At 33.4% G+C, this 22,164-nt stretch overlaps 1 protein-coding gene across 6 annotated transcripts in view; it reads right to left on the bottom strand.

The window, feature by feature from the left end:
- Window positions 1-381: 381 nt before the first annotated feature.
- NUDT3 (nudix hydrolase homolog 3) overlaps window positions 382-22,164 on the bottom strand; it is a 49,764-nt gene continuing 27,981 nt past the window's right edge. For all 6 annotated transcript variants that reach the window (XM_086601959.1, XM_086601961.1, XM_086601956.1 and 3 more), the window contains 4 exons: window positions 2,859-2,953; window positions 2,671-2,761; window positions 2,442-2,588; window positions 382-905 (listed from right to left, as the gene is read on the bottom strand). In XM_086601959.1, the coding sequence (XP_086458085.1) occupies window positions 843-905; window positions 2,442-2,588; window positions 2,671-2,761; window positions 2,859-2,953 (396 nt within the window). In that variant the 3' untranslated portion in view covers window positions 382-842. The remainder of the gene's footprint in view (window positions 906-2,441; window positions 2,589-2,670; window positions 2,762-2,858; window positions 2,954-22,164) is intronic.

Below are 22,164 nucleotides of genomic sequence, written 5' to 3'. Positions count from 1 at the left end.
ACTGCCGCAAAATGCATTTACACAAATCACTGCCACAATACTAACCACGGCTACTAATCCCCATCATTACAACATGTCTATCAACACAGTTCTCGCACGCCTTCTCAATTTCCACCCTACATGTGTGTTGATCTTTACACGTGTTGGGATAAGATTCACTTTCACCATCTATAAATACCTCCCACATGAACTACACCAGACCTGATTCTTCTCTCCCCCCAGAATCAAGAGAAGATACGTAGACAGTTCACTCATCAACAAACTCGGTCTTTCCCAAATCCAATCCCATTCTCCTTCTTCCCTTGTATGTAAAGGTGAACTAAAACGCTCCTTTACATTCCTCAAAGAAACGAAAAAAAAGTACGTCCCAAGACACTTGAAAGTACAATAGTCCGGTTATATTTGACATCCATTCCATTATTTGAAGAGAACAAAAACACACTAAGCCCATGTTTATTGTTACAAATTTGGTCTACATTAATTTCCTAGTAGCGATATTCGAATCAGCTGATTAATTCCTTTGGAACAAGGTAATCATTATTGCAAGGATAATATGCGGACCACGATCCTTTCTAAGATAACAAGGTAAAAAACCAAAGAACCAGGACAGAACATTTTGGATGTTGGCAGAATAGGGCCACCATGCTACCAGTCATGTTGTTGCACTGCTGCAGAGACCAGCCAAGACTACATACCCTACTTTCTGCAAATACTCGCCTCATCCACCTCATTATGCCATTTGCAAAATTTGGCAACTTGACCGCACAATTACGTTTCCGATGCTCAAGAGACCAAAAGAAAACACTGTGAGCCCCTATTTATGGGGAGAATAATAGTCGCTTCTAACAATTCTTGTGCAGTATTTTATCAGCAAGAGTAAATGTGGGAGCTATATCCACCGGTACCTGAAGAAGTAGGGAGCAATAAGTCAATGAGGATGGGAGGTAAAAGGAAATTGTGCAGTCTCATTCAGGATTAGAAAGATAGATGCATCCACAAGAAAGTGTTTCCAGGTTGTGGACTACATCAAACAATGTTCCTAACCATAGATATTTGTGGCAAATTCAGAAGTGGTATTCGCTAAATTATATACTCGTATAAATATAAAGTGAAGTAACGAGAATCGACAAGCATTTAGGTTCCATTTTCTTAGCTTAGTACATCTCAAATGTCTGAATGCCTTGGAAATCAGCTCATTCAGCGAAACCAGATCAACTAGCAATGTCTTTACTACCTATTCTATGGACTTTCCTAGTTAACATTTTCTTTTAATTGATCCATAAAAAGATGATAGTTGTAAAACATATGATACAATTACACCCACCCTTACCACTTTTTGATCCATCCCGGCTAATGTAGGTGATGGACAAGAGCTAAAATCGTGATGAAAGTGTTAAACCACCATTTAGCGAGTACTAACGAATCACAGACTCCAAAACAGTAACAAATATAAGAACAATCAAATAACCTAAGGACGCAGTTGTTAATGTACAAGATTATCCCAAGTAAGCATGGAGTCGCCCTAAAAAAAAACAACAATTAAGCATTAAGTTGTAAAAGTGGCCTATTTATTTGGTTACTCAACTCAAGAGATATTATGGTTATTTTGTTTGCACGAGATCCCTAAGTCGATAAAAGTGGCAGATAAAAATCACACAATAGTCACTTTCCTTAAGGTGATAAAGGCCATCAATCAGTAAATATCCTGTTGACATTACCAACACAAGTGCCTGACTTCCATTTTGAATGATGCTTGTATTCTTTCAAGGAATTTGAGCATTCCAATCTAAGTGACCATTGGTTGTACATTGAGATACATTTGATAGTTGATAGTTGATACTATTATCTAAGTGTACTACCAAGTCTATATAAAAGAATATATAATATACCTCATCCATGCGATAATAGTAATACTTACAACACATAAAGAACTATAACCAGTAAAGAATACAATTGGAGTGACTATTAGTTGTACGTCTGATAGCTGATATTACCATCTAAATGTACTACTAGAACTACCTAGACATAAACCCGTGGAACGCTATTTTTTTATCCCTATGCATGCCACCACAAGCAGCGGACACTATATGAAAAAATATTTAGTACACCTCATCCATGACTAGGTGATAAAAGTAACATCTGTAACAGATGAAGAACTATGTACCAATAAATAATACAGTCGGAGCGACTATTACTTGTACATGAGATACAATTGATAGTTAATGCTTAATACTACCATATAAATGCACTACCAGGGCTACCTAGGGTTTACATATTTCAGATTACCAGTTAACGCCCGATCTAATGGAACATGATTTTTAATCTCTATACATGCCGGCGATGCCGTCCCAAGCAACCAACAGTCTAGAATAAAGAATATAATAACCCCATTCATAACTACGGCGATAAAAGTAACATTCAAAAAAGTAAGAACAATGTACCTGTACTCTTTCTAATCTATCCAGTGCAACTCGTAATGGTTGTGTCATTTGACCATATACCACAAGAAGTGACTTTGCTGCAGCTTTGTCACCTCTTGCTTGTATTGTCAGTATCTCCCTGCTTAAGCTCTCAACAGCTTCCTCAATCTTCAAAACACAAGGAGAAAGTATCAACACTTGAGATTTGTGCATATAAAAGATCTTGAAATGAAAGAATCAAGATATCTACCTTCCCAAAATTGACAGAAAATGTACCATCCAAGTGCAAAATAAACGCTCCTTTCTCAAATAACCAGTTAAACTGCAGAGCTTGTCCCTTTCTGCTTCAACATAAAGTAGTCAAAACAAATACGATGTATTACTGCATGTAGCAGCAAAAACTGGGAGTGGCAAGGTAAGATTTAAACACTTAATTACCCATGGGCTTCTTCTAATCCAAAACGTATTGAGCGGAAGCATCCGGCAAGAAAAGAAACATACATAGATTTGACCAAGGTTTTCGGAAGTAAATCCTGCAAAAATGAGAAAAGATTATGTCGAGATACTCGGAAAAATGATAAAAGTGTTGTATTCTTGTGATAAAAAAAGGAGGTAATTGAGATGGAAAATTTGTTGCCAACAAAAAATGTTCTCCGCCTTCAAGCGAACTTTTTTTTTCTATTTTTCTGATACTATATTAATTCTAGTTATGAGATTTAAATCAGTATCTGATGCATAAACCCAAGGTAGTATTGGCCAAACTTAATTTGATAGAAGTACTATGAAAATCATCCCAAAGAATGGGATAAGAGCTGCAATTATTTGATAGCACAACCCAGAAGATCTACAAAAGAAATCGATTACAATTAAATAATTAATTGATTGGAACTTCCAATCAATCAGTTTTGTGACTTTTGTCTGATGACATCATATAATAGTGCAAGATGTCCAGAGATGCTGAAAACATAATACTCGCTTTAACTTGCAAGAAACATTAACTATATTCAAATTCAAAAAATCAGGAGCCACATCTGCAGGGAATTGGATGTTAGGGAAACAGTAACAATGACTTGCATGAAACTACGCTTCCCCGGTTTACTTATCAGTATAAGTACAACAGTCTCAACTTGAACATTTATTGGACCAGCAACAATGTGTATGGGGTTTGCAGCCACTAAGCAGGATATGCATCAATGCTTTTTCACCCAGTAAGTCGTTGACAGACGTGGTTTTACTATTATAATGTTAGAAAAGAAGACGCATAGTTATAACAATCAAACTTTGAATTGTTCATTCTAGAAATTATTATAGATTATTCTGCCACCTTAAATTGCACTAGCACCTCTACATCCATGGCAACATCATCATCTGATGTTATGAGTTCAATAAAGAACTCTGAATTAATTAAATATGGACTTGATACACAAGAAAAAATGAATAAATAGACTATTCCAAATATAGATCCAAGAACCATATATCATTATGGTCACTGGTATAATAAATTAACCAATAAAATAACAGTGAAAACCATGGAGAAAAGAATAATTTTGAATTCCATGAATAATAGTTTGAATTTATTAAGTCCTAAAGACTTGCATCGTTATATGAAGAATTCTAAATTCATTCATATAAGATCAATACAGGTTGCATTTAGACCTCTGACTTTATTAGGTATGTATGTTTGTATTCAAGCAACACTTAGAGATGCTTGGTGTTTAGACTATTTACCCTCTCATGGGTGCAGTAGAAACTAGTCTATGTCATGTACCAGTTTATTTTATATTTATCCTAATTTAAGTTTGTCTTTATCAGATAGAAATCTATATGATTCCATATCATTACAGATTCAAACAAAATGATAAAATTTCCTTCCTGGATATGAAGTAATTGGAATTACATATTGAATCTATTATAAAGTTTTACAAACTTTAACTCCAAATGCCAGGCATAAAACCATGCCCGGAAAAATTGTGCTAATACTTAATAGACACAAATTTGCTCACAAGTATAGCAACACCAAAAAAGATTTCTTGTTCAATTCTGAGAATCACCGACAGTAATCAATGCTATTCAACCACAACCGATTATTAATAATGAGGATTAAGTACCCCCAACCCCCCCACCCAAAGATGAGCCAATCAGGATTTCCCCCCACTAGATGGGAAATTAGGGTCCCTCCCCCCCCCCACCAAAAAAACTACACACAAAAAAAAAGTCAACACACGGTCAACCCAATTTGACTTTTTTTTTGTGTATTTGGGGGGGGGGGGGTAATACTATTTAACCCTTAATAATGATTTAGAACAAAAATCAAGGTTTAAATAATAGAAGAAATTAGGATCTCTAATCAACTTATACCACATGGTGTCTATTCAAAACAAACATCTAGGGAATCTCCACCAGCTCATAAATGAATTTTGAATTATAATGGATTTTACTATAGATGCTGAATTTAAACATTCAAAATACACAGAATTTCATAATTGGTACTTTGATTATTATAGTTAAGAGACTAATTTAGATAAATAAAGTAGAGAGAATAAGAATAAACTAGTTCTCATCTCTCATATTTATATTAGTAACAAACCCTAGTTGGCTCACTTATATAAACGTGAGGCCTAGATACACATAAAAGCAAAGTAAACACAGAATACTAAAAATACCCTCTTACACTCCCCTTCAAGTTAGAGCATATGTATCAAGCATGCCCAGCTTGTTACAAAACGAGGAAAACATATTCCTGCTCAAGGCTTTGGTAAGAATATTACCAAGCTGATTAGACGCCAACAAGTACAATGTGCCAAACCTCTTGGACATAACCAAATCACGAATATAATGGCAATCCACCTCAATATGCATTGTCCGCTCATGGAAGACTGGATTGCTAGCAATGAAGATGGCAGCTTGGTTGTCACATTACATGGTCATAGACTTGGAGGAAGAAACACCCATCTCATATAGTAATGATTGTACCCAAACCATCTCAGCTGACATATGGGCCACAACACGGTACTCAGCCTCAGCAGCAACCACAGACAGCTTCTTACTATGCCAAGTTACTAAATTACCTCCAACAAACGTACAATAACCGGATGTAGACCGTCTATTAGATCTACTACCAACCCAATCTGCATCAGAAAATCCAACAACTGATAATGACAGTGACGGGCGATAAAGCAAGCCACGACCAGGAGAATGCTTCAAGTAGCGAAGGATGCGACAAACTGCATCCCAGTGAGGTTGTCGAGGCATATGCATAAACCGATTGACGACTATATCTGGTCAAGTGACAGTAAGATAAATTAGTTTGCCAACCAATAGACGATAACAACCGGGATCTTCAAATATTCAAATATACTACCTAAAGTGGCATCTAACTTGGTAGTAGGATCCATGGGACTATCAACAGGTCTACAACCGAGCATACCAGTCTCACTTAGCAAATCAAGGACATACTTTCTTTGTGATAAACTAAGGCCTTGGCGAGAACGAGCTACCTCAATGCCAAGAAAGTAGCGAAGAGAACCCAAGTCCTTAGTGTGAAACTGTTTGCTAAGATGAGATTTTAATTGAGCAATGCCGGAGGAATCACTTCCAGAGATAATGATATCGTCAACGTAGACAATGAGAACTATAACACCATGTGAAGATCGTCTAACAAATACAGAGTGGTCTGACGAGGAGCGTTGGAACCCAAAAGTAATAACCACATAACTAAATTTATCAAACCATGCTCGGGGAGACTGCTTTAGTCCATAAATAGCTTTCTTAAGACGACATACCATCCCCTGACGACCAGATGTAACCGGGAGGTTGCTCCATATAAACTTCTTCTTGTAAGTCCCCATGCAGGAAAGCATTCTTTACATCTAGTTGATATAAGGGTCATCCCCAACAAACAACAATAGATAAAAGAATCCGAACAAAATTCAGTCGAGCAACGGGAGAAAAGGTCTCAAAATAGTCAACTCCATACACTTGGGTAAACCCTTTAGCTACTAACCGTGCCTTTAGATGCTCAACAGTCCCATTTGGATGGTATTTAACTGTGTACACCCATCAACATCCCACAACCTGTTTTCCATTCCCAAGTACAATTTTGTTGCAAGGCCTTAATTTTCCTCATCCATAGCTTGTTTCCAACCCGGAGAAGATAATGCATGCTTATAAGAAGAGGGAACAGAAACAACAGAGAGAGCCATTGCAAACGACCAAAACGCAAGAGTAAGTTTATCATAACAAAATTAGCGCACAGGATGAGTGGTACAAGATCTGGTACCTTTCCTATGAGCAATAGGAAGATCAATGGAAGGATCCTCATGAGTGGAAGGCATTGATGTCGGGGCACTTGAGATTGAAGCTCTGAATGAGTGGTACAAGATCGGATACCCTTTCGAAGAGCAATAGGGCGATCAACAAAATGCACAGATGTCGAGGACACTTGAGGTGGATGAACCTGAGTTGCTTTTGGACGACACTTGTACACCTAAATCTCCTTGTTTGATGTAGTTTTAGACTGCCCCTGACTACTAGATAAGGGCGAGGGATCGGATGTGGGCACATGATATTTTTAGTATTTTGTGTTTACTTCGCTTTTATGTGTATCTGGGCCTCACGTTTATATAGGGTTTGTTACTAATATAAATATGAGAGATGAGAACTAGTTTATTCTTATTGTCTCAACTTCATTTCACTAAACTAGTCTCTTAACTTGGTATCAGAGCAGGCTAGTTGCTCATTCTTCTTCCTCTTGGGTCAGCTTACGAAAGTCTTGAATTGTTTAGTAACCTTCTCTCCAAATTCTTGCGTTTTTCAGGACCTTTTAACGAAGAAGGTGATTAGTTCGGGGCATAAGAGGAACAATCTATACTATCTAAATCAAAATCACCCCTCTTCTCACTCTGCCATGGCTGCTAGTATTTCTCCTCTCCAACTGCATTATCGCTTGGGACATCCATCATTGTCAAAGTTGCGCCAAGTTGTTCCTAATCTGAGTTCTAATTCTAAACTAGAATGTGAAGCGTGTCAATTAGGGTGTCAATTAGGGAAACACCACCGTAGTCCATTTCCTAGTCGTGTCGAGCATCGTAAGTTGCGTCCTTTTGATATAGTTCACACACGAATATTTGGGGTCCGAGTCGAATAAAAAGTTTGTCTGGTTTTTCATACTTTGTTATCTTTGTTGATAATTATTCATGTATAACATGGATTTATTTACTTAAAGATCGTTCTGAACTACCACGCTTGCTTTTTCCATTTTATAAGGAAATTTATGTGTAATATGGTATTTCTATTCGTGTTATTCATTCAGACAATGCTCGTGAGTATACCCAAGATATCGTTCAAATTTTTTGTGCTGATAATGGTATAATTCATCAAACTATTTGCGCCCATACCTCACAACATAATGGGGTGGCAGAGCACAAGCATCGCCATATCCTTGGCGTCGCCCATACTCTATGTTTCACATGCACGTGCCTAAGCCATACTGGCAGATGCAGTTCTCACAGCTGTTTATTTAATCAACCATATACCATCCTCCATTTTAGCCGGAAAAACACAGAATACTAAAAATACCCTCAAAGATCTTATAAATCAATTTTATGATTATATTAATCATAATAAAAAGGTTATACCTTTCGTTCAATAGTTTGTAATATCACAACATTTACAAATTGATGTTTCAAAATGTTTTTAGAAAATGTGGAAAACTACAAATGATTAAGGAAATTACATTTGTACATCCATGGACATTATCTTGAAAATTAAACAATAGTTTAGAAACTATGGCTTACATTAAACCACGTGAAGATACTACAAAATCGACAAAATAATTGTACAAATTTATGTTTACAAACTATAGGAGCTTAGTTAATTAGAATTGAGTCAAATACTGAAACAATATTAAAATATCAACCTAGAAATGAAAATATTCATTCATCAAAAAGTTCTTTAACAAATAACAGTTCTATAAAACCAAACTATATACCAAATCTAATAAGACCTTCAATTCAACCTTTTCTTTGGAAGTTTAAAATTTTAAAATTGGACAATCATCATCCAAAAATGATTTTTAAGAAAACTACAAAATCAATTAAGTAAATTAAACATTAATGTATTATCACAACAGGATTCAAATTCAGAAACTGAATCACAATTAACTCCTGATAGAATATTTGAAATATAGGATAAATAAAACACAGAAAATTGTTTTTGCAGGTCCAAGTAGGTACTATTATCCTAGATCTACTCCTCAAGATCTATTATATGAAGAAGATTTTTTTCAAGATGAAAAATCATATAATGGAAAAGCTATCTATGCATGGAACATGATGGTAAATCAGATTATCAAATCTATGAAATGGTACATGAAGCATTAATGTATGCAATTGTATGCAAGAACAAATGGTAATTCTAATGGAGATATTGCAAAATTTATTGTAAATGGATTTACTAGTATTTTAAGAAGATGGTGGGATAATGTTCTCACTCCTACTCAACAAAAGGAAATAATTTCTTCAGTAAAAACAGAAATATACCCTTTATCAAATATGGAAGTACAAAAATCAGATGCATTATATACAGTGTATGGCACTAATTTACCATTTTGTGGGTCCAGAAGGAGTAAATAATGAAAGAAGTAGAATATTACTACAAAATTTAGGATGTCCATCTCTTACCCATTTTAGATGGTATAAAGATATATTTTTAACAAAAGTTCTCCAACTACATGACGCTAATAGTGATCATTGCAAATCAAAATTTGTAGATGGTCTTCCTACATTCTTTGCTGAAAAATTACACAAGAAATTAAGAGATTTAAATGGAGGAATGAAAATTCCCTTATGAATATCATACATTTGGAAGTCTTATAATCTTCATAATCCAAGAAGGATTAGCTTTATGCAATGATTTAAAATTGTAACACCAGTTAAAGAAATAGAAAATTTCTAGAAAGAAAGAATTAGAAAAAATTTGTGAACAGTTTGCTTATAATAAAGATTTTCATAAAAATCCAAGAAGTAGATCAAGAAAATATGTTACTTGTTTAAAATGAATGTGGAAAAATTGGTCATTATGTCAGTAAATGTAAAACATAACAAAAATTAAATAATCTTCAAATTGATGAAGATTTGAAATTACAATTAAGTCAAATCTTACTTAATACAAGTGAATCAGAGTCAAATTGATAATAAAATTGATAATAAAATGGTGTCAATCTTTTGGCACAAAATTCGATGCAATTCCTAAGAATATTTCTCAGTTTTTCAACAAATGGCAGCAGTATTCTCCTCAATTAAAGAGAAAGGAAAATATTCCTAAAGGATTATATCTTTTGCATTTTACCACATATTGTATTTATAATCTCAATATCCACATTGCAATATATAATTTGTTGATTTAACATATTTTGTTGCTAATCATAATACACTAGTATACTGCATAGCAGTGGGGGCGTGAGCGGAGAATTGGAAGTGGGTGGAGAGTGGAGAGGGAGGAGTGGAGAGGGGGGAGATTGAAAGGGCGTGGAGAGTGGATAGGGAGGAGTTATTGACGAAGAGAAAAAATGAGGACAGACATAAACCAACCAAATGATATTTTGGCAACATACCTCCCCAAAACATGTTCTGCTCCGCTCACTTGATTACAAAAAATGATTCAGTTTGGATCTCTCGAATTTCCTTTAAAAGGAAAAGAGCAAGTTGAGCACATCGATGTTTTACCATCTGAATCCTTTATTAAAAGGAAAAAGCTCTTTGGCAGATACACAAGAAGTTGGCTACTTTGGCAGATGTTTGGTCCACATTCTCATTCATATATATTTGTCAAAAATTAGATTACTAAAGTTACTGAAACTCAAAATCCAATTTAAAATCCACAAAAATCTTCAAAAAAGTTATTGAAATTTATTTGTATACAATATATTTGTCACACAGAGTTGATTCATAAGCTCAAACAAATTCTTTGTCAAACCCACCAAGAAACACAAACAAATAAATCCCCAATACAATAAATCCCCAATACAATAAATCCTCAATTTTAAAGAGAAGAAGATAAAGGAGATGAAGCTTTAGAATTCTCTCAATTTAATGAAGAAGATCTACAATGAGAGAGAGAGAGAGAGTTGAGGTGGAGAAGAGAAAGCTACTATGGAAATTCCAGAGAACCAGGGTAGGGGAAGACGAACAAAGGTTTTTTTTTTTTTTCTTATCTCTTGATCACGATTTTCTTTTTTATTTCCTCGGTCTCCAAAGTGATTAACACCAAAGAATAACGTAATCGGAGCTATTCCAACAGATACCATTATACCGGTTATGGGTCCTTTTTTGTTTCCCTTATTCATAAGTTGTGGCCCATATACTGAAAATGGACCGGACCAAACAACCAAATACCATATAAAAGGTCTTATTCATTCTACAGGTCACCCAATCTATACTACCAAACAGAGCATAAATCAATTCTTGTTAGCTCCCCCTACATGCTTTGAAGTAGGATTTACAAGAAAAACCTTTTTACCTTTTCCCTTAGTAAATGTCATTGAAATCACCCATGTCAAGTGGCTCAATTCTATTTACTGTGAAATTTTCACAGCAAGCCCAGAATACTATGAATATGAAACTCATCCAGCTATTCATCTTATCCGAAGTCAAAAACAAAGGCCTTCAAAATCATCAAGAACTTTCACCACCTCTGAATCTAATAATTGGTGCGGAAAAATTATTATTGATGATCTACATTTAGAAAAGAAGGGGTAAATTGTGCCTTTAGACTTCATCAAAATGGCTTCTTAAAATCAATTCTCTCTGAACCAATACCTCAATTCAATTTTTTATATGAAACTGAACAATTTAGTATCTAGGCTTAATCACTAGATATTAGCACAAATATATTTATGTATAGATATTTGTACAAAATATTTCTACATGAGTCTATCTTGTAAGGAATTATTAAACATTCTTGAAGAAGATGAACTAGAGAATCTACTTACAGCAGCTCTGAATCGAAATGGGAAGATGATGACCCAGTAGTCATTGCTCAGTACTTAGAACATGGTAGAACCAGTATTTAGAACATGGTAGAACCACGACAGCGTGACAGTTCAGTAGTATCAAAAGAATTTTCTTACTCAAAAAGAATGAAAAGACATAAAAGAGAAAAAATTATTATTTTAAAAGAGAAAAATAATTCTCTTAAAATCAAAAAAAGAATATTTCTCTATGAATTATTATTCAAAAAACACGAATCAGGAAAGATATTTCCAGACATGGTGGCCGCTCGACTGCATAAATGCACACGTAGTCACTTCCGATACGGATTTCAAAATTATAGTTTCAAGTCCGACTATTATATAAGGGATACCTCACCCTTGTTGAGGACATAACTCAATTTTCAATTTTTATTTCAAGTTTTTGTATCGAGTCCTTTCCTTTCTTTCCCCCTGTAGACAGTCATTCACCTATATAAATAAAATTCTAATTTCATGTTTCAAGTTTATATTGTTGTTGATTGATATGATCTTCCGCTTTCTTTTGTAAGCATTTTACTTTGTTCATTTTTAAGAAATAATAATAATAATAATAATAATAATAATAATAAAGTAAAATACTTACAATCAAAGCAGAAGAGATCGATCAGCATTAGAATATAAGAAACTGGAATTGAACTTTTATTTATAAGTAGAATTGTATACAGGGGGAAGGAAAGGAAAGACTATGAACAAACTCTTAAAATGATAACTTATGATGATAAGTGCCTTTAACAAAGGTGATGCTATCCCTTATATAGTAGTCGGACTTAAAAATATAATTTTCGAGTTCGCATAGTAAGTGGTGATGTGTGCTTGATAATGCAATCAAGCGAGATTTTCCTCTTTTTCTTCTTCTAAGATAATAATCCATAATTACTATTCCTTTTTTGACTTTAAGAGAATTATTTTCCTCTTTTAGACTTAAGTCTTCTTGCGGGACATTTTCAATTTATTGTCTGATGAATAATAATATATTCTCTTTATGTCTTCTCAGGTCATTTCTTCTTTTTGATAAAGAATATATTTTGCTACTTCTGCTAATGGATTGCCAAGCTGTCATGGTTGTATCATGTTCTCAATATTATGAGCAATAACCGGATTTTCATTTTCCCATTCAGATTCAAAATTATCGCTATTATCAAATTGATGGAGTAACCTTTCAGGTTCATCTTCTTCAAGAATATTAAATAACTCTTTATAAGACGGGCTCATGTAGAAATATTTTCTACAGATATTTTTGTACATATATTTTTCATTACTGACGTCAAGAGATTTAGTCTAGATAGTATATCTCCCAGTTTCATATAGAAAACTGAATTGAGGATTGGTTTGAACATAATTAAGTTTAATCATCCATTTTATTTGATGAAGACCAAAAGCACGAAGATCTGTCATTTCTTGTTGTTTGTCTTCAATAGTAATTCTCCTAAACCAATTATTTGATTGGTAAAGGTTCTAGAGGATTTAGAAGGCTTTTGTTTATAAATCCTTATAAGGTAAACAGCTGCATGAGTTTCATATGCATGTTATTCTGGGCATGCAGTAAAAATCTCGCAATAAACAGTATTATGCCATTTAGCAAGGGTAATTTCAATGGCATTGACTAAGGGAAATGGTAAAAAGATTTTCCCATTAAAACCTGTTTCAAAAGAAGTAGAAGAGCTAACTTGGATTGATTTAATGTATCTCATTTCTAATAATTCATCAATCAAATACATTTCAAAAGGAGAAAAGTTAGCCCAATAGGATGGTAAAATGGTAATGTGTAAGCAAGGATGAGAACTGTTTATTCCTATTGTGATTGTGGCCAGGCCAGCTCTTAGTAGAGGGCAGGTACCATCAATAATGAAATTCTAGTTGTCAAGCCATTTTTGGTAATGAGAGGGTTCTAATTTTAGAATGATATTAGGTAAGGGTGAAGGGAGACTTTTTTTGGCTTGTTTCCATAGGAATTGTACATATTCATTAGAGAAAGTACCCCAATGAACGCAGTCTTTAGACCGTTTCGAGTTTTAAGATTCTTGAAACAGTTTTATCTGTTTATTTTTCGTTAATTCCAAAGTTTCAGTCTGGTGAACTTCACCAAAATATTGGTAGTTACCTTGATGGTCTCAATTACACCTGTCTTATCATTTTCATGAAAGACTTGATAACATTATTGAGAACTTGTCTCCGAAAGCTATTGAGGTTTTCATTTGTAAAGAATGTATGTTTGTTATCAAAAGCATAGGGTAACTCGAGTTTGTCATATTTTACTAGTCTTTTACCAATATATTTTGACTTACTACAAGAAGAGTTTTGCGAAGAACTTGCAATTAATCCGTTTTGATGTTGTATTACAAACTTGCAATTAATCCGTTTTGGATCTCTTGACTATCCTCTAGAAGGAGAAGTACAACAAGAGGACAATAAAGGTCCAGATGAGTGAAATATTGTCCACAATACTGTTCATAGTAACAACAAGGATAAATCCTTGGGAGTCTGATTATATCAACAACAACGTTCTGAATACTTATTCAGACAGTTTTATTGCGAGTTCTTCGCAATCATCTTCTATAAAGTCATATATTACTAGTAAAAAGGTCGGTAAGACATGGCGATCTAGAGTTACCGTATGTTTATGATAACAGACATGGGTTCTTTACAGAAGAAAAGCTTAACTACTTTCAAATCTCTTTATTGGAAAATGTTATCAAGTCTTTTCATAAAAATGATAAGACAGGTCTAATTGAGACCTTAAAAGTTAATACCAAATACTTTGGTACAATTAACCATAATGAAACTGGGAAATTGACAGAATCTAAACAAGTAAAATTGTTTAAATAATCTCAAAACCGTAAAAAGTCTAGAGAATGTGTTTCTTAGAGTTTTCTTTCCCATCAATACAGTCAACAAATTTGGGAACAAGCAAGGAAATTCCTTCCTTATCCTTTACCAAATATTATACTTAGCCTGCAACCCCCCTCACATTATCAAAAATGAGTTCATAACTGAAACTCCATTATCGATGGAACATGCCCTTTAATCAGAAAAGGCTAGGCTTGGCTGAAATCACAATAGGACTAAAAAATTATCATCCTCTTCATGTTGAAATTTCCCCATCATATTGGTTGGATTTTTCTACTCCATAAATGTATCTTCTAGAAATGGGTTTTATTAAATTCATTCTTATCAGTATCCCTATGTCTTTTGAAATAGGTTTTACACGAAAAACATTTTTACCATTCCATTAATAAATGTTATTGAAACCACATTTCTTAAATGGCACAAGACTGCTTTCTGTGAAATTATATTTGCCTGTCCAGAATATCATAAATATAAAACTCATCTAGCAGTACATCTTGTACGACTTTACAAGAATAAACCATAAGATATATCAGAAATATTCAGAGTTTTTCCTATCACACAATCATTTAACTGGTTTTAAAAAACTACTCCTGAAGACATAAATGGAGATATGGAATATTTACTTGTTTATGGACTCCATAATATCAAATGGTTAATCAAGGTCAATTATGTTCAAGAGAACCCTAAGTTTTCTCTGTGAAACTAACGTTTTACCATTCAGACAGAATCACCGAACGTCACAATTGATAAAATGATATTTAAAAATATTTGTAGAAGGTATTATTATATGAGCCTTTCTTCAAAACAATTATTTAATATCCTTGAAGAAAATGCAGCAGAAAAATGGCTACATTAAGTCATTATAAACAGTAGCATCAACAAAGACGAAGAAGATCTAGTATATGCTCTCATAATATGGAGAACATGCTGGAATATATTGACTCAAAACAGAAGCCTTATCAGACAAAAGAAAGTGGATATGGCCCACAAGGCAGACTTAAAGTCTAAAACAAGATAAAAATTCCCATAATGTCAAAAAGTGAATAATTTCTATGAATTATTTTGCTTAAAGTTAAGAAGCAAATAGTTTTTTTATAGAATCTTATCCATAAAGCACGTAGAAAAAGGGATATTTTTCAGGACAACATGGCCTGCTCGACTGCACTTACCAACACACGTCACCATATATTATGCGGACTCCAAATTTATAATTTTAAGTCCAGCACCTATATAAAGGGATACCTCACTCTTGTTGAGAAACAAGTTTTTTTTTCAAGTTTATTTGAAGTTATTTTTCTTGGTTTAAAGTTTTTCTAAAGAGTGCTCTCTCTCTTCCCCCTGTAATTTACAACCATCCATATAAATAAAATCCAATTTGCAAACTCTCTTTTCTAACTTAAAAAAGAAAAATGTGTTCCTCAACAAGGGTGATGTATCCCTATTTTGGATTTGAAATTATAAATTTTGAGTCCGCATAGCATATGGCGCCGTGTGCTGGTAGATGTAGTCAAGGGCCATCTTGTCCTAAGAAATATCCTCTTTGTTTCTTGCTTTATGGATAAGATTCCATAAAAAAACTATTTGCTTTTTGACGTTACGTGAATTATTATCCTGCTTTAGACTTTAAGTCTTTTTCGTGGGCCATCTCCACGTTCTTTTGTCTTATAATGCTTCTACTTTAAGTCTATTCCAGTATGTTCTCCACATTATAAGCATATACTTGATTTTCTCATCTTCGTTAGTGCCGCTGTCTATAATGGTTTGAGATAGCCATCTTTTTGCTGCATCTTCTTCAAGGATATTAAATAATTTTTTTGAAGAATGACACATAATAATTTCTTCTATAAATATTTTTAAACATCCTTTTATCAATTGTGACGTCCAAGGATTCTGTCTTAATGGTAAAACAGTCGAGAAAACTGAATCTAAGGTTCTCTTAAACATAATTAATCTTAATTAACCATTTAATATTATAGAGTCCATATGCACATAAATCTTCTATATCTCTATTTTTGTCTTCAGGAGTAGTTTTTCTAAACCAGTCAACTGATTTTATGATAATAAAAACTCTAGGTTTTTCCGATATATCTTCTAGCTTATTTTTGAAAGTCGTACAAAATATACTGCTAGATGAGTTTCATACTCATGATATTGTGGACAGACATATATTTCACAAAAAATAGAAAATCTCATGTCATTTAAGAAATGTGGTTTCAATGGTATTTACTAATGGTAATGGTAAAAATGTTTTTCCTATAAAACCTATTTCAAAAAACATAAAGATACTGGCAATAATGGATTTAATAAAACCCATTTCTATGATGGGGGAATTTCTACATGAAGAGAAGGATGATCATTTTTTAGTCCCATTGTGATTTGGGCTAAACCTTTTCTAATTAAAGGACATGTTCCATCGATAATAGAGTTCTCGTTATGAACCCATTTTTGTGTATCGACATTTGTGAAAGGGTCTCTTTCAAATTTTACTAATTGATGAATTTCTATTTTTTGGTTTGATGTGAGATTGTGAGAACATTTTCCCACCATCCTTTTAGGATTCCAATAAACCCATTAATAATGAATTTTGCAATTTTTGCATCATGCTCTACATACAAAAGCATACATTAATGTTTCATTTACCATTTTATAGATTTGATTATCTGTCTTGCCATCTATATTCCACACATAGATATCCATGCATAGATAGTTTTTCCATGGTAAGATTTTTTTATTGTGAAGAAAATCTTTTTCATATAAGAGATCTTGAGTAGGCCTAATGTAGCAACACGTAGGATGATTCCTTGGAGTGAAATTCAATTTTACTAATCATGGACTTGCAGAAACGTTGTTCAACCACAGTCAATCATTAATAATGAATTAGATTAGATAATTCAATCAACTAAAGGAGAAGTTATATTAAAAGAAACCTTTTGTTAGTAAAAGTTTGTCTTCGAGATCTTCTTATAAGATCTCCATCCCACAATCTTCTAGAAATTCAGTTTCAGAAGCTGAATCTTTATCTCAGTACAATCAATCTGTAGAAGAGATTCGTATCTCTAATCAACAAATACCATATGGTATCTATTGACAGAACGCTAGGGAATCTCCCACAGCATCAGAGATGGAATTTGTTTTGTAATGGATTATACACCATATGAAACAAATGAATTTTATAAGTTAAAATATGAGGAGTTGAGTAAATATTTTACTCCTATATTTACTCCTACAAAATTGAAACCTATGGTTGGAGAATATCAAGATAATTTTCAAGAATACCGGTATTTTGGTAAAACTCTTGCTAAATGGTTTTGTCTTAGATATCAGAATAATTACGTTCTTAAATGTAAAGTTAAAACAACTACTCTACAACAGGATATTAAGGAGTATTTAAGATCCAAAGGTATGTTATCAGATGATGATGTGTTAATTGATAAGGTAAAACCTAGTTTACCTACTCATCAGGTAAAACAAGATAGTAATCATTTACCAAATAAGATTATTACTTTACCTAATCAATCGACAAAATCTGAGGTAAAAATAGATTTACCTAATCAATCAGTAAAATCTGAAGTCAAATAAAATATTGATCTTGTAGATTCTGAGGTTAAAACATATAGTAAGTCTAAACCTACTGATAATTATATTAGTATATTAGTGTTTTAAAGATTCATCAAAAAAATTGGACTACTGATGATAAGGAGATAACAACTGTTCATCCTCCACCAACACCTTTAAAGCTAAAAGATAGTCTTGAAACTGTAGCTTATATTAAACCACATGACGATAATAACAGATCTGTTAGGACAGATAATATTAACAAAATTTGTAAACAAAATAATTATACAAATTTATGTTTGCAAACTATTGGAGCTCAATTAATTAGAATTGAGACTAATTCGAAAAATATCCTTAAGAATATTCCAAGGATAGATAATATTAAGAAGGATGACAAGTTCTATAAAAAACCTTTAAAAAATATTTCTTTACAACAACATATTCTTTCTGGTCATATTCGACCAACTATTCAACCTCCTTTGGATGTCCCAAACTTCAAGTTGGGACAATCGTCATCCAAAAATGACTTTATTGAAAAATTATATGATCAACTCAGTAAATTAAATCTTAATATTATATTTTGAACATTGAAACAAATTTCGTTTCATCTACTATTAATAAAATCACTTGATGATAAGAACACTCAATTAATGGGTCATGTTGGATCTAGTAGGCACTACTACCCTCGTCCTACTCCCCAAGATATTATCTATGAAGAGGACTTCTTTGATGATAAAACTTCTTATCATGCTAAAACCATTTATACATGGAATATTGATGGTAAATCAAAATATCAGATTTTCCACACTTTGCAGCAAATGCTTATGTATGCAAGTGTATGCAAAGTTAATGGTAATACAGATGCAAATGTCTGTAAGTTTATACCTCTTGGTTTTACTAGAACTTTAAAAGGTTGGTGGGATAATGTTCTCACTCACAGTCAGAAATCTGAGATTATTAACTCAATCAAAATAGAGATTGATACAGAATCAAATATGCAAGTCTCTAGATCTTATACAATTTATGCTTTATGTCTACCTATTATTCATCACTTTGTTGGACCTGAAGATATGAAAGCGGAGAAGAACAGAGAATTACTTCAGAATCTTAAATGTCGATCATTATCCCATTTTAGATGGTATAAAGATGTCTTCTTAGCCAAAGTGCTACAATTACACGATGCTAATAGTGAGCATTGGAAATCTAAATTCATTGATGGTCTCCCTACTTTATTTACTGAAAGAGTTGGGAAGAAACTTAGAGACTTAAATGGAGGATCTAATATCCCTTATGATTCTCATACCTACGGTAGTTTGATTAATCAAGTAATCCAGGAAGGTCTTAGCTTTTGTAATGATTTAAAATTACAAAATCAACTGAAGAAACAAAACCTTTCAGGTAAGAAAGAGTTAGGAGAATTCTATAAGCAATTTGCTTATGACATTCCTCCTAAAAAACAAAAGGTTTCTACACACGAGACACAGAAACCTTACAAGAGAAAATACTCTCGTAACAAAGATTCCAAAAGGAATTGGAAACCTAATAAAGAGTTTTATAAAACTCCTTATCAACATAATAAAAATGTTACTTGTTTAAAATGTGGAAAAGTTGGCCATTATGCTAACAGGTGAAAAACCAAACAGAAGCCTAATAATTTAGAGATTGATGAAGATCTTAAGCTACAATTAAGTAAAATTTTACTTGATACTAGTTCGTCTGAATTAGATAATGATTATGAGGATGACCCTCAATCTAGTTCTTATGGGAATGAGACTCCATGTCATTGTAATATGTTATAATCAAAATGTGATAGCATGGAAGCTATCTTCTAGATGAATGGTTTGCACATTAATGTATTAACCACTGAACATCAGTCTATTCAGGATCTCATTGACACTCACTAATCCAAAAACTAAGCTCAAGTTAATTAAAACTTGTTTTAAAGAAGCTAAAGAAGAGATTGTTGATCCTTCTGAAGGCTACAATCTTAAAAAAGTGTTTGATAGACTAGGAAATAATACACCTAGTACTTCTAAATCTATTGTTCATCAGGACAGGGATATTGTATCAAACCTTCAACAGGAATATAATTATCTTAAGAATGAGATAATTCAATTAAAAAATAAACAAAGGGTTTTTCAAACTGAGTTAACCCAATTAAAGCAACATAAGGAGAATAGAGAAGAGACGTTAGACAAGGACTTCGAAAACTGTAGTTTTAGTTCTACCATCTTTTCTCGCAAATGGAATATTTTCATAACTTTAATTATTGACCAAAAATATATTCTCAAATATTATATTGCTTTGGTCGACAGTGGTGCAGATAGGGGCGTGCACAGGTCGGTTCGGGTCGGTTTTGGAGTGAAACCGACCACCGAACCGACCACATCGGTTTATGTGTTACATGATCCGAACCGATACTTTAGGATTAACCGCCCTGAAACCGAACCGACTAATTTGCAAACTAACCGATATCCGATCCGAACCGTATGTTTTACGATTTTAATCGATATTTTGACCCAAAAATTCTGTGCTACCTCAATTGTTTTCGTATTTTAGAGTTTTTTATTTCATTTTCGAGTTGGGGTTCAAGGTTTGATGATAAGAATACATCTGGTAAGTTTGTTGCAATCCACGCCAGAATAAAATCAAATTCGTTTCGCGACTTTGATTTGAATGTCTGGTTTCTTTTTTGAAAGTCCGGTTTCTCTAAATGTGTCATACTGATGTATCTAGATGTTTGGTAAGGATGAGGGTATAAGGGGAATTATAGTTTTTTTTCTTTGGATTGTTACTGTAGTTTAAACTTTAAAGGTGTGAGTGGACACGTGGGACCAATTTAAAAGAGTACACGTGAATTGAAAGTGTTAACAAACACGTATGTGCAACAAATTATTTGGTATGTTATTATTTTATCCGCAACACCTGAATTCGGTTATTTTTGGATTTTATAAATATAAACCGACAACTGAACCGATATAGTCGGTTTTGGAAATTATCAAACTGATCCCAACCGATACTAAATGGATAACCGACTCGGTTTGGGTCGGGTTGGTCGGTTAAGGTGGATTTTTGCACACCCCTAGGTGCAGATATGAATTGCATCCAAGAAAATTTGATTCTCAAACAGTATTTTGAAAACACTACACAAACTATGACAGGCGCTAGTGGTTCTAAAATTGCTACTCAGTATAAGCTAACAAAGGTTTTTATTAGTACAAATGAGATTAGTATACCTTTATCCTTTTTATTAATAAAAAATCTTACCCAGCAAATTATACTGGGAACTCTGTTTTTGAATAGTATTTTGCCTATTACAAAGATTGATGAGAATGATATTTATGCTAACTTTGAGACCCAACCTATGGTTTTCGAATTCATCTTTCCTTTGCAAGCATCAGCTCAGCAGATTTGTGAAATATAATTCATAATCTTTTTCATATTATATGAGTATCCAAATATTTTGGAAAAGACATACTCTATCTGGGCAAGAGAATATTTCTCTAGGATTATATCTTGTAAATCTAAGATGCTATTTGTTATCTTTTACAGAATACAGAATGCTCCAATTTGGTTCATTGGAGACTCCATTATATGGACAGCCTACAGAGCAACCATTAGTGGCCTCTAGATCCTTACAGGATATTGTTGATGTTGTTGAATACACCAACAACCTTGAGGATAATTTAGACCTCCCTAACTGGGATTATTCCCAAGACTCTGTTAGTCCACTTAACAGCATCAACAAGGATAAAACCTTGGAGTTTGATTATATCAGCACCATTGCAATTTCTTCGGAATCCCATTCTAGAAAATCTAATAGTACTGGTAAAAGAAAAGTACGATTTGATGATCTAGAGTTACCTTATGTTTATGATAACAGACATAAATTATTTACAAACTAGAAACTTCACAGAAGTCCATTCTGGACAATGTTATCAAATCATTTGAACAAAATGATAAGAGGAGTCTTATTCAGACCCTCAAGGTTACTGCTAAATATTTTAGCAAAAATAACCAGGCTGCAACTAGGAATTGTACGAACTTTCAACAATTCCGAAAGTTGAAAGAATCTCGTAATTTAAAGAGATCTCTTGATTGTGTGTGTTGAAGTACTCTCTCCAAAGACTTTTCATAATCATTTGGAATAAAGCCAAAATCTCCCTTACATCACCATTACCAGAATTGATCCAAAATCTTTTACCATCTCATTATCAAAAATGGATTTATAATTGGAATTCTATTGTTTTGGGTACCTGTCTTTTAATTGTAAAAGGTCATTGCACATATTACAGAAGGAACACACAGCATGCA

The sequence above is a fragment of the Coptis chinensis genome, chromosome 3 (genome assembly GCF_015680905.1).
Source record: "Coptis chinensis isolate HL-2020 chromosome 3, ASM1568090v1, whole genome shotgun sequence".
NCBI lineage: Eukaryota > Viridiplantae > Streptophyta > Magnoliopsida > Ranunculales > Ranunculaceae > Coptis > Coptis chinensis.
Note: the sequence above shows the minus strand (reverse complement) of the source record. Positions and strands in the feature narration are given on the sequence as shown.